Raw genomic sequence first — 18,107 nt, 5'->3', positions numbered from 1 at the left:
CCCAAAGAATTAAAAGTAAGGTTTTCTTAGGATTTTTGGTGATGTTCCGACTTACGACGATTTTCGGCTTACAACGCATCGCAAGAACGAAATCCCCGTCGTAACCCAGGGACTGCCTGTACATATTTACCAGAACAGATGGACTTGCATTTGTAATACAGAAAATCAAACCCTTCTTTCAACCAGTCCTCACCTGTATATGACCCTGGGAGGTTTCTGCACTCAGGACATGCTGTGGATAAAAAGTAAAAAAAATTTAAAAATAAACAGGAGTAATAATATATACCATAACATATAAATAAAAAAAAATAGTTATAGCTTACTGGATGAACAGTAAAAAGACTAAGAGGAAAACTTTTCATCATTCAGAATAAAGGTAATCTTCAAAATATCTCACTCATAGTACCGGACCAGTTGCTGTTTAATTGTTCTGAATTATTAAATACTTCAGCCCTCATAATAACTTAGACATTTTTTATGTATCCTTTCACAATATGTACTACTAATTATCCTTTTTAACTTTAATTGTTAAGGCTTTGGGTTTACATCCATTCTTAATAACACCATTATGGAAATTTTGGGCTTCTTATGTTTTCACTATAAACAACACTTGGAAAAAATGGTTTAAATGTGAATGGTGTAAATTCAATCAATCATTCTAGCCTTAGGGCATTCACAGTTTGTGAACAGATGTATGGTATCAAGCTGGGATAGATTTTCTTTAAAAAAAATAAATAAATAAATAGTTCTCAATTTTCATAACAAATTCAAGCACATGAGCCCAGACACTTTATTGCATCCTACAGCTGGCAAAATTCTCTACTTAGCACTCTATAAAGCTCTACTACACTAGCTCCACTTACCACTCTGTAAAGCTCTACTACACTAACGGCATCAGGATCAACCATTTCACCATCTACACGAGGTACCAGATCTAAACCCAGCCTCCTGTGAAAAGAAATAAGACAAAAATATTTACAGTAGTAAAGTAAAAGTGAAATGATATTAAGTGCAATAAAAATGAAATTATGGTTAAGGCTCCAAACATCTCATGAAAACTCAATTTGACTTTCCCTTGTAGTCTCCAAAGTTTCAATGAAATGATAAACCAGGAAATGAATCCCACATGTAGGTCCAAGTTTGATCATTAAGAATAGGTCACAAATGGGTTATAGAGAAACAAGAGATTGATGAAAGTATAGAGATATCTCTTCAACTTACCTATTTCCCCAATCAATTTTCCTCGTAATTTTCAATTTAATCTGCCCTATTTGATCTGATGTTAATGTCCCTGTGATCAGCATTTTACGCCAGTCAGCGATGTCCATCATAGTCTTGCGGACTGCATCCCACAGCTCTTGGTCGCCATGAGGGGTTCCAAGAACCTTAAATAAGAAATAAATATTAACTTGAGATATTAAAAGAACATTTAAATTAATCTGTGTATTCTTAGAACCTTGAAAAAAGCTAAAACAATTCCTACAGTATTTCATTCTTTGAACACTGGCAATAATTATTAGAATGCCCTTCTCAACAAATATCTCCAAGTTTCTTCAATCTGCCAATAGTCTCTAATGTCTCAATGTTACAGTAATTGGATAGTTCAGTTTAAGCTGTATATTTATAAGAAGGCAAAAAACATACACTCATTGTTCATATGTTATAGGCATTACAATATAAACCTCTTTAATTTAAATTATTTAAAATTATTTAAAATAATTTAATATTTAAATTATTCAGTGAGTAAAAAGCACCAAATAATATGGACATTACACAAGAATTCCAGGCTCAGACTTGTAAGAGACCTATCATCAAAGCACAAAAAATTGTCCTCGGACCTAACAGCACTAGTAGTAAGTTACTGTAATTCTTTTCATAAACATGTTTTATAGATGCAAGGGAAACTGATGATTAAAAGTTGTTCAAGGTCAACAATTCCAAATGTAACACAAATTATCATCTTTACAAAATACATTCAAATGCTGTATACAGTTGCATTCAGCAATATACATTGATTCTTACTTATTCAATAAAACCTACAAACTATAAAAGCTGCTAAAAGATTGGTTTACTTCCACAAAAACTTCCGTGAAGCCCATGAACTAAACAAACTATTTAGAGATTGGTTTTGAATTGTTGTCACAAGTTCTAGACCTTACCACATATAAGTCCTTCCATATTTGGCCCCATTCTCTCAACACTGAAGCTGCTTCCTGTACAACTGGATCTTCAACTGGGGTTACAGTTTCGTAAATCCTGCAAAACAATTTAATTATTAAAATAGCAACTTACCAGCTGGTCAACCAGTTATACTTAACAGTGTAGAGCTAAAAAACTAAAGTACTTTAGTTATTTTACAAAAAGGACATTCTTCAATGAATCTACTCTCAAAAAAAAAAAAAAAAAAGACAGCAAGAAAATTATTTGATCTACCCTTAAAACTAACATAAAAAACCCAAACTATGTTATACATATATGAAACACACCATAAATATAATACCCATAACTACATCACAATTATCTATAACCAGTTTCTAAGATTCCTCAAGATCCTATAACATTTACAACCAATTATTATCATCATCTAATCTTCATATTTAGTGTACAGTAAAAACCATAACCAAAATCAATGTCATAAAAGTGTACAGTATTCCCATGAACCTTAAGAAATTACCACAAGGATATTACTTCCATTATCCTAAAGTCAGAACACCGAACACAACAAAGAACATAAAATGCTTAGTTTTTGATAAAATAGATTTAATCAGTTCAATATTTACAGTAGTACAGTGGACTCCTGCTTATGTGCTGTTCTGCATTCCCAGCTTCACCTATTGGCGGATTCTCTGTGGAACGCATGTCCACTTATTCATGGAAATTCCCCTATTCACTGAATTTTTAATAGAAAAATAGTCGATAATTACTGTATTTTCATATTTGCATGACTTAACTATATTTTTCATGACAGATCTATCAAAACGGTCAAGTATAAGCATTTTTAGTTTTTTTTTTTTTTGTGTTTAAAATACCAAAATAGGCAGTTATAAGCCTTTTGCAGTTATAAGCCTTTTTTAGAGAAGTGTCAAGCATTTACAAGGGGGTTGTGGTCCCTATCCCCTTGAATCCCGGGGGGGGTGACTATAATTCTTAAAACTACCAAAGCAACTTCTAAACATCAGAGTCCAAATAAGAGACTTACCCTTCATTGTCCCGATTTTGAAGGGCTTCAGGTGGATGAACTGGGCGGGAAATATACCCTTGAGATTCCTGTTTTTTGTTGAAAAGCCTCGATACCACCCTGAATGGTAAAAATGTAATGCATTTAAATTAAGCACCTTTTCTGATATCCTGTAATGTATTACTATCATTTTAATGAGTACACAGCTGTGCCAATGGTGTAATGAGTAAAGCAATGTACAATGTGAAGGCATGAGGATTTAATATTAGCTACTCACCACAACATTCCTCCAAGATCTGTACGGTTTCCCCAACATCAAGTCGTAAAGCTTGTTGTACATGTTCAGCTTCAAATTGTAGATTTCTGGAGGAAGAAACACAAGTCAGCACCAAAAGCAAAATATTTTCTCACCAATATTACAAATAAACAATGAACTATATCCAAAAATGTAAATAAAAAGTTACTTTTCACCTAAACTCATTAATTTATGATAAACACCACTAATGTACATGAACATAGACAATTTCTAGTTATTACTAGCATTTACAACAAATGATTAGCCAAGCCATAAAATTTGGGACCAACAGGACTTGAACTGTATTCTATATTATATATAATACAATATGGAGGGAACAGTTCTGAAGGTAACATCCATTATCCACAATGAATGATGTGCTAGTTTGCTAGCTTTAGTGGTGATTCCAAAAAGTTCATCTTCTTTATCCATCAGATTCACTAACTAAAAATGAGTCACACATAATTGTAAAACGGCAGAAACCTCTATAATAACAAGGGGCTTTGGTTCAGATGGATCACTGGAACTGCTGAATTAATATTTTTTTACACAGCACATTTTTTTTTAAAGCAGGCAAGTAATCCTGTGTGGAAGGGCTGAAGTCATACAAGACTGAATAATTTGGCAGGAAAAATATAAGTATTTTTTCTTTGCGTATTCAATTCTTTTATAATTTTCTAGACACTTGCTACATTCATATCTGTGGGGCTTTTGTGGTCTTTCACCTTCAAGTATATTTACATGTCTGACTTATCAAAACCTTTTGTGAGGGAACAACTCCGCCCCTTCGAATGTATTAGTAGTGAATACAATATTAAAGAAAGAAAGAAATGGCTCAATGCAGTGTCGAGCAAAGGACAAAACATACCATGTAAATAACCAAGAGTAGGTATCAATGACTCATTTGGATTTTACTTCTCTTATATAGCTTCAATTGGAATAGAAGTTTTCAGGACTTATTACCATTTTAGGGAATTCCAATTTAGGAACTATTATCTTTCAGTATTTTAACCCTCTTACGCCGATTGGACGTATTAAACGTCAAGATAAATTGTCTGTCGGGTGCCAATTGGACGCATCGTACGTCGACATAGAAAAGTTTTTTTAAAAATTTGCGGAAAAATACTTATAGGCCTACCAGACGAAAACTTTTGAATCACGCGCCTTGGGGGATGCTGGGAGCTCACGGATCAAGGCGTAGTTTTGTTTACAATCGTTATGCAGGTGCGCAAGCGCAAATTTCTTTCTTATCACACTAAAAAGTATCAGTGACACATCTCAGAAATTATTTCGTCACTTTGACATAATTTTTGCACCATTTTAAATTAGCCGTTACATGGAGTATTATATATGAAAATGTGCGAAATTTCATGTAGAATACAACATCAAAATACTCATGATTGTAGCTTTTATCAGTTTTGAAATATTTTCATATAAATAACGATAAGTGCCAAATTTCAACCTTCGGTCAACTTTGACTCTACCGAAATGGTCGAAAGATGCAATTGTAAGCTAAAACTCTTATATTCTAGTAATATTCAATCATTTACCTTAATTTTGCAACAAATTGGACGTCTCTAGCACAATATTTCAATTTATGGTGAATTTATGAAAAAACTTTTTCCTTATGTCCGCAAGGTAACTCTTCCGATAAATTTTTTCGTGCGATTGTCGTAATGTTTGCACCATTTTAAATTAGCCGTTACATAAAGTTTTATATATGAAAATGTGCACAATTTCATGCACAATACAAATAAAAACAACCCATGGTTGTAGCTTTTATCAGTTTTGAAATATTTTCATATAAATAACGATTAGTGCCAAAATTTCAACCTTTGGTCAACTTTTACTCTACCGAATGGTCGAAAAACATAATTGTAAGCTAAAACTCTTATATTCTAGTAATATTCAATCATTTACCTTCAATTTGCAACAAATTGGAAGTCTCTAGCACAATATTTTGATTTATGGTGAATTTATGAAAAAAAAAAAAAACATTTTCCCTACGTCCGCACGATAACTCTTCCAAAAAATATCTGAAATTTTTTTGTGCGATTGTCGTAATTTTGCACCATTTTAAATTAGCCGTTACATAAAGTTTTATATATGAAAATATGCGCAATTTCACGTAGAATACAACAAAAAATTATTGAAGGTTGTAGCTTTTCTCATTTTCAAAGTACAGGCGTCCCCGGGTTACGACGGGTTTTCCGTTCTTGAGACGCGTCGTAAGCCGAAAATCGTCGTAAGCCGGAACGACGCTTGGAAATATGTCTTAAACTAATAAAAAGTTATAAAAACCTTACTTGTAATCCTTTGGTTACCACTACATGTCGTTTCCTTAGTTTTATGTACAACCTGGAGTTATTTTCATAAAAGAATGCTGGTTCTTGAAGGTAAAAACTATTGTAATCCTCTTGGTGACACTACATTCCTTGAAAGTTTTATGTACAACCTGGAGTGATTTTGCAAAATCTTGAGGGCTACAAGAACAGCTGATTACTATTTACGTATCAATTATAGACTAATTAAGTTAAACTGTATCTTTAAATAGGCTTTATATATTAGTAATCAACCAAAACATTTCCTGCCATGAGTCAGAGGGACCCGTTTAATGAAACGAACCTTCACTCCTTGTGTACCTATCTGTTCAGAAAATCAAACGGTACGTCAATCCCGCCCCGGACCATTGTTGCCAAAGCGTCTCTCTCTCTCTCTCTCTCTCATCCCGCTCTCTCTCTCTCTCTGTCTCTCTCTCTCTGATCAAATTACATTGGAAACTTGACATACTATTGCCCTATATACCGAATGTTTTGAGATATAACAGAAATTTGCGAAATACAAGCTTTTGATATACAACGAATATTTGAGATACGATTTTGCGATGAGTGTTAGTTGTATAGGCGACCGATAAATGGCGTTCAGTCTGTTTGTTTGTTGGTGCTGCATGTTAACACTCGTTGTTTAGTTCGTTGTATTTGCGCCTATTTTTCGTGTTATTTTGTCTATTTTATTATTAACCATGGGTCTCAAAGCTAAAGACAAAGCAGTGATAAGAAAAAACCCAAGAAAATGATTTCGATGGAAGCAAAACATGAAATTATAGCAAAGCATGAACGTGGGCGTTCATATCGTCGATTTGGCAAACGAGTATGGTCGAAATCCTTCTACAATATCCACGATCATCAAGCAGAAGGAAGCTATAAAAACCCCCAAGACCATTGTTGCCAAAGCGTCTCTCTCTCTCTCTCTCTCTCTCTCTCTCTCTCTCTCTCTCTCTCTCTCTCTCTCTCTCTCTCTCTGATCAAATTACGTACTGGATAATGTCTCTCTTTGGATACTTCGATTTTGCCAAATATTGAGGCTACAAGAACAGTTGATTACTATTTACGTATCATATAGACTATTAAAGTAAACGTGTCTTTAAATAGCTTATATTATTAGTATCACAAAACATTTACTGGCATGAGTCAGAGGCCGTTTTAAACGAAACGACACTTCTCTGTCCTTAACTCGGAGCGTCGAAGACGCCTCTCTCTCTCTCTCTCTCTCTCTCTCTCTCTCTCTCTCTCTCTCTCTCTCTCTCTCTCTCTCTCTCTCTCTGATCAAATTACTGGATAATGTCTCTCTTTGGATACTTGGAATTTGCGTTGTAATCTAACCAGAAACTTCGTTTTGTTATTATTACTGGAAACAAGCAATGATTTTTTCATTATTTGCGCTTTTGGACTGTTATATGTAAACTAGTATGTATTCATTCGCTCGGAAACTAGTTCCGTTCATATGAGGCGTCACTAAAAAACATAGAAAAATACAACATAAAAGTGTCGAAAATCATCATAATCTCAAAATTTTTGTTGTAATCTAACCAGAAACTTATTTTTATTAATATACTGTGCTAAACTATAAAGGATTTTTATCATATATGCGTTTTTTAAAAGCGTCGTTAACTCGGAGCGTCGGAAGACGCCTCTCTCTCTCTCTCTCTCTCGTCTCGTCTCCTCTCTCTCTCTCTCTCTCCTCTCTCTCTCTCTCTCTCTCTCTCTCTCTCTCTGATCAAATTACTGGATAATGTCTCTCTTTGGATACTTGGAATTTGCGTTGTAATCTAACAGAAACTTCGTTTTGTTATTATTACTGGAAACAAGCAATGATTTTTTCATTATTTTGCGCTTTTGGACTGTTATATGTAAACTAGTAATGTATTCATTCGCTCGGAAACTAGTTCCGCATATGAGGCGTCACTAAAAACATAGAAAAATACAACATAAAAAGTGTCGAAAATCATCATAATCTCAAAATTTTTGTTGTAATCTAACCAGAAACTTATTTTTATTAATATACTGTGCTAAACTATAAAGGATTTTTATCATAGTATGCGTTTTTTAAAAGCGTCGTTAACTCGGAGCGTCGGAAGCGTCAGCGTCGTAACCTCGGAACAAGCGTCGTAACCCTAGAGGACGGATTTTTCCATTGAATATTTAAGAAAAAGCGTCGTAACCTCGGAACGTCGTAAGCCGGACCGTCGTAACCCGGGGACCGCCTGTATTTGCATATAAATCACGATAAATAGAACAAACCAGGTTCGGTCAACTTTGACTCTACCGAAATAGTAGTCGAAAAATGCAATTGTAAGCTAAAACTCTTACAGTCTAGTAATATTCAGTCATTTATCTTCATCTTGAAACAAATTCGAAGTCTCTAGCACAATATTTAGATTTATGGTGAATTAAAAAAAAAAAATTTTTCTTCCCTCCGCGCGCGGATTCTCCGCCGCAAATCTCCTAAATGTGTATGTCTCATTCTTGTAATATTTGCTCCATTTCATATGAGGCGTTTCATAGAGTTTTTTATATGAAAATGTGGGCAATTTCATGAAGAATACAACAAAAATAATTGAAGGTTGTAGCTTTTCTCATTTTTTTAAATATTTGCATATAAAAAAATATATATCGTATATATAAATTTTGACATTCGGTCAAATTTAACTCGTCCGAAATGGTTGAAAACTGCAATTGTAAGCTAAAACTCTTACAGTATAGTAATATTCAATCATTTATCTTCATTTTGAAACAAATTGGAAGTCTCTAGAACAATATTCAGATTTTATTTATGGTGAATTTTTGAAAAAAACATTTTTTTACATCCGCACGTTAAGAATTCATGCATCATTTTGTGATAATATTTTCTCTGTATTGCTTTGATCGTTTTACAATGTGTTAGATACCAAAATGATTGCAATTTAGTGTACAATACAAAAAAAAATTAACTCGTTAGCTTTAACCGTTTTCCTCACAGCACGATTTGAATACAATTATATGTGAAATTTTGTTTTTGCGCTATCATATATCGCATTATTTATATATGATAACGATATAATTTTTAATTTCTGATGGTTGCATAGTACTAAACTTCAGGCAACGACAAAAAAAAGAGCCAAAAATGAACTCTTAATCTTGAAAACTAAGTGCGCTGTGATTTTTGGAAAAAAATACTTTTTCCGCTTCCGTGCTCACTCCGAGACCCCCCGCCATACTGGAGACAATTTTTATTATACCCTTCGGCGTAAGAGGGGTTAAACAGGCACAAGTACTGCACTTCTTGCCAGCAGGGGCAAAGCACAAGCAGTATAGGGATACATGTAAGCAAGCCAGAAAATAGAGCATGAGAATAGGAAGGCAACTGAGGTTAACATACAAACAGTACCGTTCAAAATCCAAAAAGATTTCTAAGTATCCAAAGATGCAGTCTCAAAGGCAGACACATTCATTCTTATGATAAGTGAGATATGCATGGAAAACGAGTGTATCCATCAGCAAACAATCACAGTACATATAATTATATATATATATATATATATTATATATATATATATATAAGTATATATATATATATATATATATATATATATATAGATATATATATATATTATATTCTATATATATCGTATATATATATATCAATGTTTATATATGTATGTGCACATATATATACACCTAGTAGGCTAGTTTTTGTTGTTGGTTATTGGTATTTCAGTTTTTGCTGAATAATCATACTAAGCAAAATTTTTTCTAATAATAATGATTTATTGAAAGAAAACAATGTGTATTACTCATATCCATGAAGGGGCATATGACCAGATTAGTCCCCTTCGATCTACCATGAATTTTGTTATAGGAGTTTCTATGTACCAACTGTATATGAGCAAAAGTTAGGTTGAGGAAGAATTTTATGTACTTCAGTTCCATGCTATAAGCCTCTGTAGGTCTGTTCAGGTTAAAGAGGTGGGGAAGGTCCAGCAGGGGTCCCTCCAAGTCAGTTAAGGACTGGTACCTCAAATGCATTCCTGTAATTAAGTAGCCATAAGGAATCTTTTTTTTATTATTATTATTATTGCTTATATTTTGTTTTTAATACATTTCATAACAGTGAAAGGGTAGCTATTTCTTTGACAGTTTATCTTGAGGTTTATTCATTTTCGTCCACTATTGTTTCTCCAACCTACTCTACTCTCGAGTTACCCTCTTCAAAACCTATCCTACTGGGGTCCACATGATTGCTGCATAGCTACTACAGTATTGTGGGTCTCCAGAAATTGGTACCTAGTAGTACCTAGTACTACAAAAATGGCTGGGTTCCCCCAAATAGGTATTAGGTATACTAGTAGTAAGAATTGCGTTGTACCTATATATGAATTAGCTAAGTTATACCTAATGAAAATAAAACTTCACGTTTTTAGAAAGAAATTGAAGTTTCACAGTACAATCATCAGCTGATCCCAGGATGCGATGCAGAAAAAGAAAAAAAAACATCCTAACCATAAACAGCAAGTTGGCGTACAATTCTGCCATTCATTTGCATTCACTCAACATGGAATAATGCGCATAACAGACATTCTCAAGAGGATAAAATATAGCGTGAAATTTGCGACCCAACAGACCCAATCGGGATAACAACGCAATGCAAGTCCTCCTCCGCATCGAGGAAAATAAGAAGGGTTGGTCTTACGAGGCCTAACGGTAGCCTTGGACCGCTGAGGACACTTACCCACACCAAATTTCTTTCTGATTTTAGTCGGCGTCCACATATTCAAGTTCCCATGTGAACGGCTGAAACACTTCTACTTTTTTCTAGCATAGACGTCTAAAGAGTTCCGTGCGGTTTAGAGCAATTAACTTCATGGTAATCACTAGAGATTGGAGTTGTGCATATTGACTATTTACTTTTGAAGCTTAGCCATCCGGGCGATAGATGGCAGCACGCTCATTGACAATCTACTCGGAGGGGCGTTCCCCATCAACACTAATTCGCCCGCCTCGTTCAAAATGTCAGGCCAGGTCACGCCCTGATAGAGTACGGGACGAATTCTCGGCCGTATGTCGTGATAGTGATAAATCATATAAATCATACTTTGCAATGACTGTATACCCATAAACGTAAAAAGTACAATACACGAGTAAGAAAGTTGGTCGAATCCAAATATATATCTCACGTCAGTGCTCATTGATACACCCGCTGTGTCACAACTGTTACCACGACTGCGACAAGGCCATTTTATACGAACATTTATACAACCGCCGTTATAAATGCTGAAATGTCAGGAAAGAGCAAACTGGGGTAATGCCAACATATAATTTCACCATTTCTAAAGTCGGCAGGAAGCAAGCATGAATAAGCGTAAGCAACTATTAATTTTACTTGTCAAGAAAATGTCGATTTTAACTTCTGAGAATTGCTCGTGAACTTAATAATCTAATAATAATAAAATAAATAATAAATAATAATAATAATAAATAATAATAACTAATAATAATATAATAATAATAATAATAATAATAATGAGCCGAAAAACTAACACATTCTGAAGAGGAAAAAAGAAAGTAAAAAAAATCTAATACAGAAGTTTTTGTAAAACACCGTATGATTATTATAATAATAATAATGAATAATAATAATTAATATACTAATAATATTAATAATAATAAAATAATGAGACGAAACTACACATATGAATAGAGGAAAAAAAAAAAGAAAGTAAAAAAAATTTTATACAGAGTAAAACCCGTATTTGATTATTACTCTCTAAATTCTTCAAACCGTCTTTTCCTTATCGAACCAGTTTTATTATCTAAATAAATTCTGACTTGAATTTCATTGACTAATTATCTTATCTTACTGGCGTTACATCCAATGTCCTTAATTCAGAAAAAAAAACAAAAAAAAAAAAAACGATCTAGCTGAAATAAACGTTTTGCGTTAAATTTTATCTCTTCCACATTTCCTTAAAAGCCGTTATCATCCTCTTGTTACATATTCTTTAATTTTTTTTTTTTTTTTATTAATGTACAGGCCACGAAGAAACAAAGACGAGGAAAGCGTGAAAGGAGAGGGGTTGGGGGGTTGGTGGGTGGCGGGTGAGGCGTATAGGCGTTATGTCTGTCGAGTGTCGGTCCGTCTGTCATTCAATCACGGCCAACGGCTGTCCGATGGGCATGAACTTGCCAGTGTCATAGTGGGGACTCCTATAATAGATGGTTTATAATGGTGTTTCATCCTACCCGCCCCCCCTTAATATGCTAGTATATACTAAAGCATTCAGGTGAACCATTTCCTTTTCCGTCACTTCTACAGGCCTGTACCGAAAGGAGGGGTGGCGTTGTCGACGGTCGAACGAGCCCCCACCGACCCCCGAAAAAAAAAATTCTGGAAGCCCATATTTTTCAAGTATTTCATCTTGTATATACCTACGTATCCAATGTCATTTATAGAAGAAAAGGTCCAGTTTTGGGGGAAAAAACACCCCCCCCCCACAAAAAAAAAGAATTCTGGGTACGGGCCTGTTTTACAAAAACACATTTACAACTCCGGATGCCTGCATGCTTTGTTTTATTGCTATTTATACCCCCAAAGTAACATTAACAGAATTTAAGTCTATGAGGGAGGTATGGTATCATCAGTGCACCTCACGCAGTGCGCTAGACACTACTGAAGTTCTTTACAGTGTCCTTTCGGTCCATTAGTGCAACCCTTTTCATTCCGTTTACTGTATCTCTGTTCATATTCTCTTTTAGTTGTTTCATGGTGCACCTTTGAAACCTCTTTTACTCTCAGTTTTCCTTTCCAGCGCTGAATGACCTAAATAATCCCAGAGTTTGGGGGGCTTAGGCCTAAATCTTATATCTATACTCTGTTTTTTTTCCATCTATCCATCCGCCTGTGTGTTTGCGCATGGTAACACTGCGTCCCGGGCTTTAATTAATATCCTATTTAGAATATTAACGGTGTAATTAGCATACAGTAAATTATTCAAAAACACTTCAGTTGCAATTGTATACCCAGATAACCTTTTATTTACCCAAAACTTAGACATAGCAACTATTTAAAGCCCGAGACGCAGTGTTACCATGCGCGACCACCACAGGCGGAGGGACAGATCGAAAAAACAAGTATAGTTCCAGTTCTAGGCGTAGTACTTAGTCAGGCTGTCTGAATTATTTTAAATTAAATTTTTTAAGCAAACGCCAATGGGTAGTTACAATCTTTTCTCATAAAATTATAGGAAGTTTAACAGTAACTTTTATACATTTTATCAGACCAAGCAGCTTTCACAACAACCAGTAATGTGTTTTTTCACCCACAAATTCGGACCATTATACCTCCCACTCAAAAAAATAATTTTTATGTCGCAAATTTTACCAACGTTTTTTTCATCTTCCTTTTTGAGTTTTGAAAATTCTCCGTCAACCTATTACCTTATAGGCAGGGCTACCGAAGTGTGGAAATAAAGTCACTTATACGGCTTATCTTGTCCACATTGTGATTAGGAGGGGTGTGTGGAATCCACACGTAAAAATTTCCACGCTTTTTACTTAAAAAGCGTATGCTAGTTAAAATCTAATAATAAGTTATGAAATTTTTTTACTATTCTATTTAATAGTCTCACACAAATATCTTTAAAAATCCAAAATAATTTAGTATTATCATTTTTTAATTTTGTGGATGCGTTTGGATGCTTATCAGATGCATATCTGACCGTTGATTCATTTGCAAATTACCAAGACCTAGAATAAAAGAACTAGATCTTGACCGAACGAACTGGCTGACTCCAGCTCCAACTAGCCTCAGTTACTATCAAAATTACTTATTTTTAATCTTGTCCTCAACAAAATTTACATTTTTGTTTCTTGTTCATGATACTAGAGAGTATTCTTATTTTGCTAGTGTTGATGGTATATTTTCTTGAAAAAATTTGGTACCAAATTATTTTTCGGCGCGAAGCACTTTTACAGCTTTGCAATACAGATTGCAATTTTTGCATGTGAAAATTATTACTGTGCCTGTATATCAGGTTGGTTATTCTACAACTACAGTGACATAAACTTTTGAAAGGAACGGGCTTTAATGATATAACTTTAATTCGTATAACGTAATATCTTAGCAGAATCCTAGGCCTAGTTTACCAGTGTAGATAATAGCGCTCATGTCAGTTGACATTGCCCTAAATGAATGACTGTGTTTGACAACGATAAAGTAAGAAATTATATAATTAAGTGGTAATGAAATCTTCATGTAAGATAAATGGTTCAGTACATTAGCCTAGTTCTAGGATACGTTGCCAGTTTACTTTAATCTAAAAAATCGATGATAGTTATAACACTTGTGCTTACTCTTACATTTGCAGCTTCAAAATATTCTTTATGAAAGTTTAATGTAATTATGTAATTGCAATGATACAATAGTGATAATTATTTTTTTGAGTTCACGTGCGAGCATATAACCAATAGTGTTAGTTAGCCCAAGATATATAGGTCTAGTCATTATCTTTATATCAAGACTGTCAGATTGACCATTATGATAAATTCGTCTATATATTTCATTACGACGACGTGATTAGATGCTTTATTATATATATATATATATATATATAATATATATATATATATATATATATATACTTATTGCATTCTAGTACAGTAATATTTATTTAACTTATTGTAATAACTATAAACTTGTTGTAAATGTCCTATGTTACTTTTTTCATCGTCAAATTCGAAATACCGCAAAAAATTCTTTCAATTTCAATTTTCATCACTTGTTAAAGGAGTTTCATTCAACTCTTTCATCGTCAAATTAGATCAGTTTCATTCCAGTTTTTTCATCATCAATTAAAGAGTATCGACTGTTGTTCAGAAGTTTTGTTTCTTTTACCCTCGTCAAAAACACTACAATAAAAATCTAACTAAATGTTTAAAACAATATGAACTAAAAACGGAAAGGGTCAGTGTCTACCCTTATTATCAGTTAAAAAAAATAAAATATTGGCTAGGAATTCATACCGCTAAGTTTTGAACACTTACTAGATCAACATATAACATTCCTCCAGAGTTCCAACCACTACATCGATAAAGTCGAATATATTGCATAACTGGCAACTGTGTGATACCGAACGTGGATTTCCTTAGTGGTGGAAATCTGGCAGCCCTGCTTATAGGTAGTATACTACTAGACATATCCACAAATATAAACATGTATTCGCCAAGGGCCGAAGGCTCTGTCTTAGTGGCCGAGCCACTCCCCTCTCGTCCAATATTGTTACAGGGCACAACTTCAAATGGGTCTTACAAAATAAAAGGTGAGAGCGCCTCAGTGGCGTGGTTGGTTTGGTGTTTGCTTCTCACCTCGGTGGTCGTGGGTTTGATTCTCGGCCATTCCATTGAGGGAGTGAGAGATGTGTATTTTTCTGGTGATAGAAGTTTCACTTCTCGACGTGGTTCGGAAGGTCACGTAAAGCCGTTGTCAGTTGCTGAATAACCACTGGTTCCATGCAACGTAAACACACCATACAAACACAAACAAAACAAGTGACTCAGCTTTACATTTTGAGTACCTTTAATTGGCCGTTCTATAGGCCTATTTGTTACAGTTATTCAGAACGAAATACTACGCGCAGTTGCTTTCTAATTTTCTCAAAACAGCTTTAACTCCGCCTTTATCATTCCTTTCCCCATGCACACAGGACCACTACTCCTCTTCTATTCATTGAAGACCTTAACTTTGAGTTCTACAGTACGTACTACTCTCTAAACCGTCAACTGTTATGGTTTAACTGCCATAATGCAGTCTCTCTTGTTATCACATCCTAACGCCCTCCAGTTCTAAAAGCCTTCGAAAACTTTTTTTTTAAATCTGTCTCTAAAACTTTTTAACCAGACCTGGCCCCACATTAACTTCTTTAAATCAAGTAACATTCAGCGGTGCGACTCTTTATCAGCATTTAATAACACCAGCCGCTATTCATTTTATTGAAGCTATAACTAAGTTTCAATGGTAAATATTTTTTTCAGGATTTTATAATCTGCAATAACTGACTAAAATTACTTATACTAGAAGTTAATTTTTGTGCATCTCTGAACAGGTTAAGTTTACGGTTAGCTGAAGAGTTCAGTAGGGTGTCATGGCTGCTATAACATCCACTTGAAATTGCTTACCTGACACCGAGACTCCTAATCCGCCCAAAATAAGAAATGGCCGATATATACATTGCGTACAGAACATTTGAAGTGATGCACATGAATCCATTATACAATCTAACAAAAACTGTAACTATTTTTTCACAGGTTCTGAACGTAGGTCTAGATTTCACAAGCTGAACAAGACTGTTAAGTTATCGGTGGTGTTGTCCAATATACCTCTCTCCCCCGCCCGCCCCCCCCCTTACCCCCGGGCCCCCGTTAAGTCCTTTTTTGCGGAAACGGTTGCTGATTAGATACGAACGGGTGAACTATATTAACACGTAACAGTTGCACACACACATACAAACATTCCCGCGCACACGCGCTCAAACATATATACCACATCCACACACACACACACACACACATATATATATATATATATATATATATATATATATATATATATTATATATATATATATATATCTTAGAGAGACGAGAGAGAGAGAGAGAGAGACGAGAGAGAGAGAGAGAGAGAGAGAGAGAGAGAGAGAGAGTGTAAGTGTATGCTACCTCCCAGTCAAACATCTCAGTTTGACTATGGAACAGTCTCCTAATGAGGATGTTGTGCGTACAATTAGAACCTCAAAAGTGCCATCTCTTTGTTCTTTGAATCATTTGTTTCCATTTTTAGCTATTTATCTAATAATTTTGTTAGCTTACTTTTGTTTTCTGATATTTGATCTCTTCTTTTGTATTCCCTATTATCCTCTGTATTTTTTAGATGAACAACATATTCTTTGGAAGCCTGAATTCAAGTCAATGGCCCCACCTTGTTCCATTGAATAAGGCTCATATATATATATATATATATATATATATATATATATATATATATATATCACATATATATATATATATATATATATATATATATATATATATATATATATATATACAGGGTCAGGCAAAATGATCTGACACATTTGTAGGTTTAATAAAATGCAAATGAAGTAAAGAAACAAAAAAGTGTTTTTATTTTCGAAAATTACATATAATGCCATTTTGTTTCAGTTGTTTTAAAAGAAATCAGTCAAATGGGATCCATTATTGTCCACACACTGTCGAAGGCGTTCACGAAAGTTGTCTATAACTCGGCGGGTCATTTCATGTGGAATGCTCTGCGAGTTTCAGTGTCTCTTTCGCTGAGTTCTTGTGCCAACATCATTTTGTATGGATGCATTTGAAGATCATTGAGAAGAATTCCTCTCAAACTTCTTTCGGAAAGTCTAAGAGCCTGGGCGCGTTTAAATGTGGAACGGAGTGGAGACTGTTGAACTGAAGCTCTTACCGCTGCCACATTTTCTGGAGTTCTGGCGGTGCGAGGTCGGCCGGTTGATTTTCGTTTCAATGCAGATGCAGTAGCTCTGAAGTTGGTAACCCATAACAAGATCGTGTTTCGAGCTGTACGGGATCATGTCTACCAAGATTGAAGTGCAAACGGAACGCTTTTTGTGTTGCAGTTACAGTTATTCGTTTGTTTGATAAACGTTTCCACAATGAAAGCGCGATGCTCACTCAGTCCAATTAAAAGAAACGAAAACCATGGCATTATAAAGAAACAAAACAAAATGGCATTATATGTACTTTCGAAAATAAGAACACTTTTTGTTTCTTTACTTTATTTGCCTTTTATTTAACCTACAAATGCTGTAACCGGTGTTGCTCGTGATAAATTGGGGCATGCCGTTCGTGATGACAAAACGCATACAGGGTCAGATTATGCAATCACTTTCAGAATAAATATAATCACTTGGAATTCTGTCGAGCCAAAGAAGATTTGAAAAATCCATAGAGTTATTACATTAATAGTACCGAGTGAAAAAAAGGGTTGCGAAAAATCCGAAGAGTTTGCTGTCAACTACGAATGTTGTGAAAAAAAAAAAAAAAAAAAAATAGGGGTATGATAAAGAGGGGTTAAGCTCCATTAGAAATGGCACTTAAATTTCGGATTTGACTATAAACCTTCCTTGAGGGAGGGGGAGTCCATGGTAAAAATTTGGTAGCACTAGCTTTCATAGTCTGGGCATGCATAGCAAACAGACAGACAATATATATATATATATATATATCTATATATATAATATATATATATATATATATATATATATATATATATA

At 34.5% G+C, this 18,107-nt stretch overlaps 1 protein-coding gene across 1 annotated transcript in view; it reads right to left on the bottom strand.

The window, feature by feature from the left end:
• LOC135226697 (dedicator of cytokinesis protein 3-like) overlaps nt 1–18,107 on the bottom strand; it is a 141,271-nt gene that overhangs the window by 82,724 nt on the left and 40,440 nt on the right. Inside the window, 2 exon segments of the mRNA XM_064266407.1 lie at nt 194–232; nt 864–948. Coding sequence (XP_064122477.1) covers nt 194–232; nt 864–948 — 124 coding nt within the window.

The sequence above is a fragment of the Macrobrachium nipponense genome, chromosome 15, assembly GCF_015104395.2.
Source record: "Macrobrachium nipponense isolate FS-2020 chromosome 15, ASM1510439v2, whole genome shotgun sequence".
NCBI classification, from domain to species: Eukaryota; Metazoa; Arthropoda; class Malacostraca; order Decapoda; family Palaemonidae; genus Macrobrachium; species Macrobrachium nipponense.
This window is presented reverse-complemented; position numbering and strand designations above follow the sequence as displayed.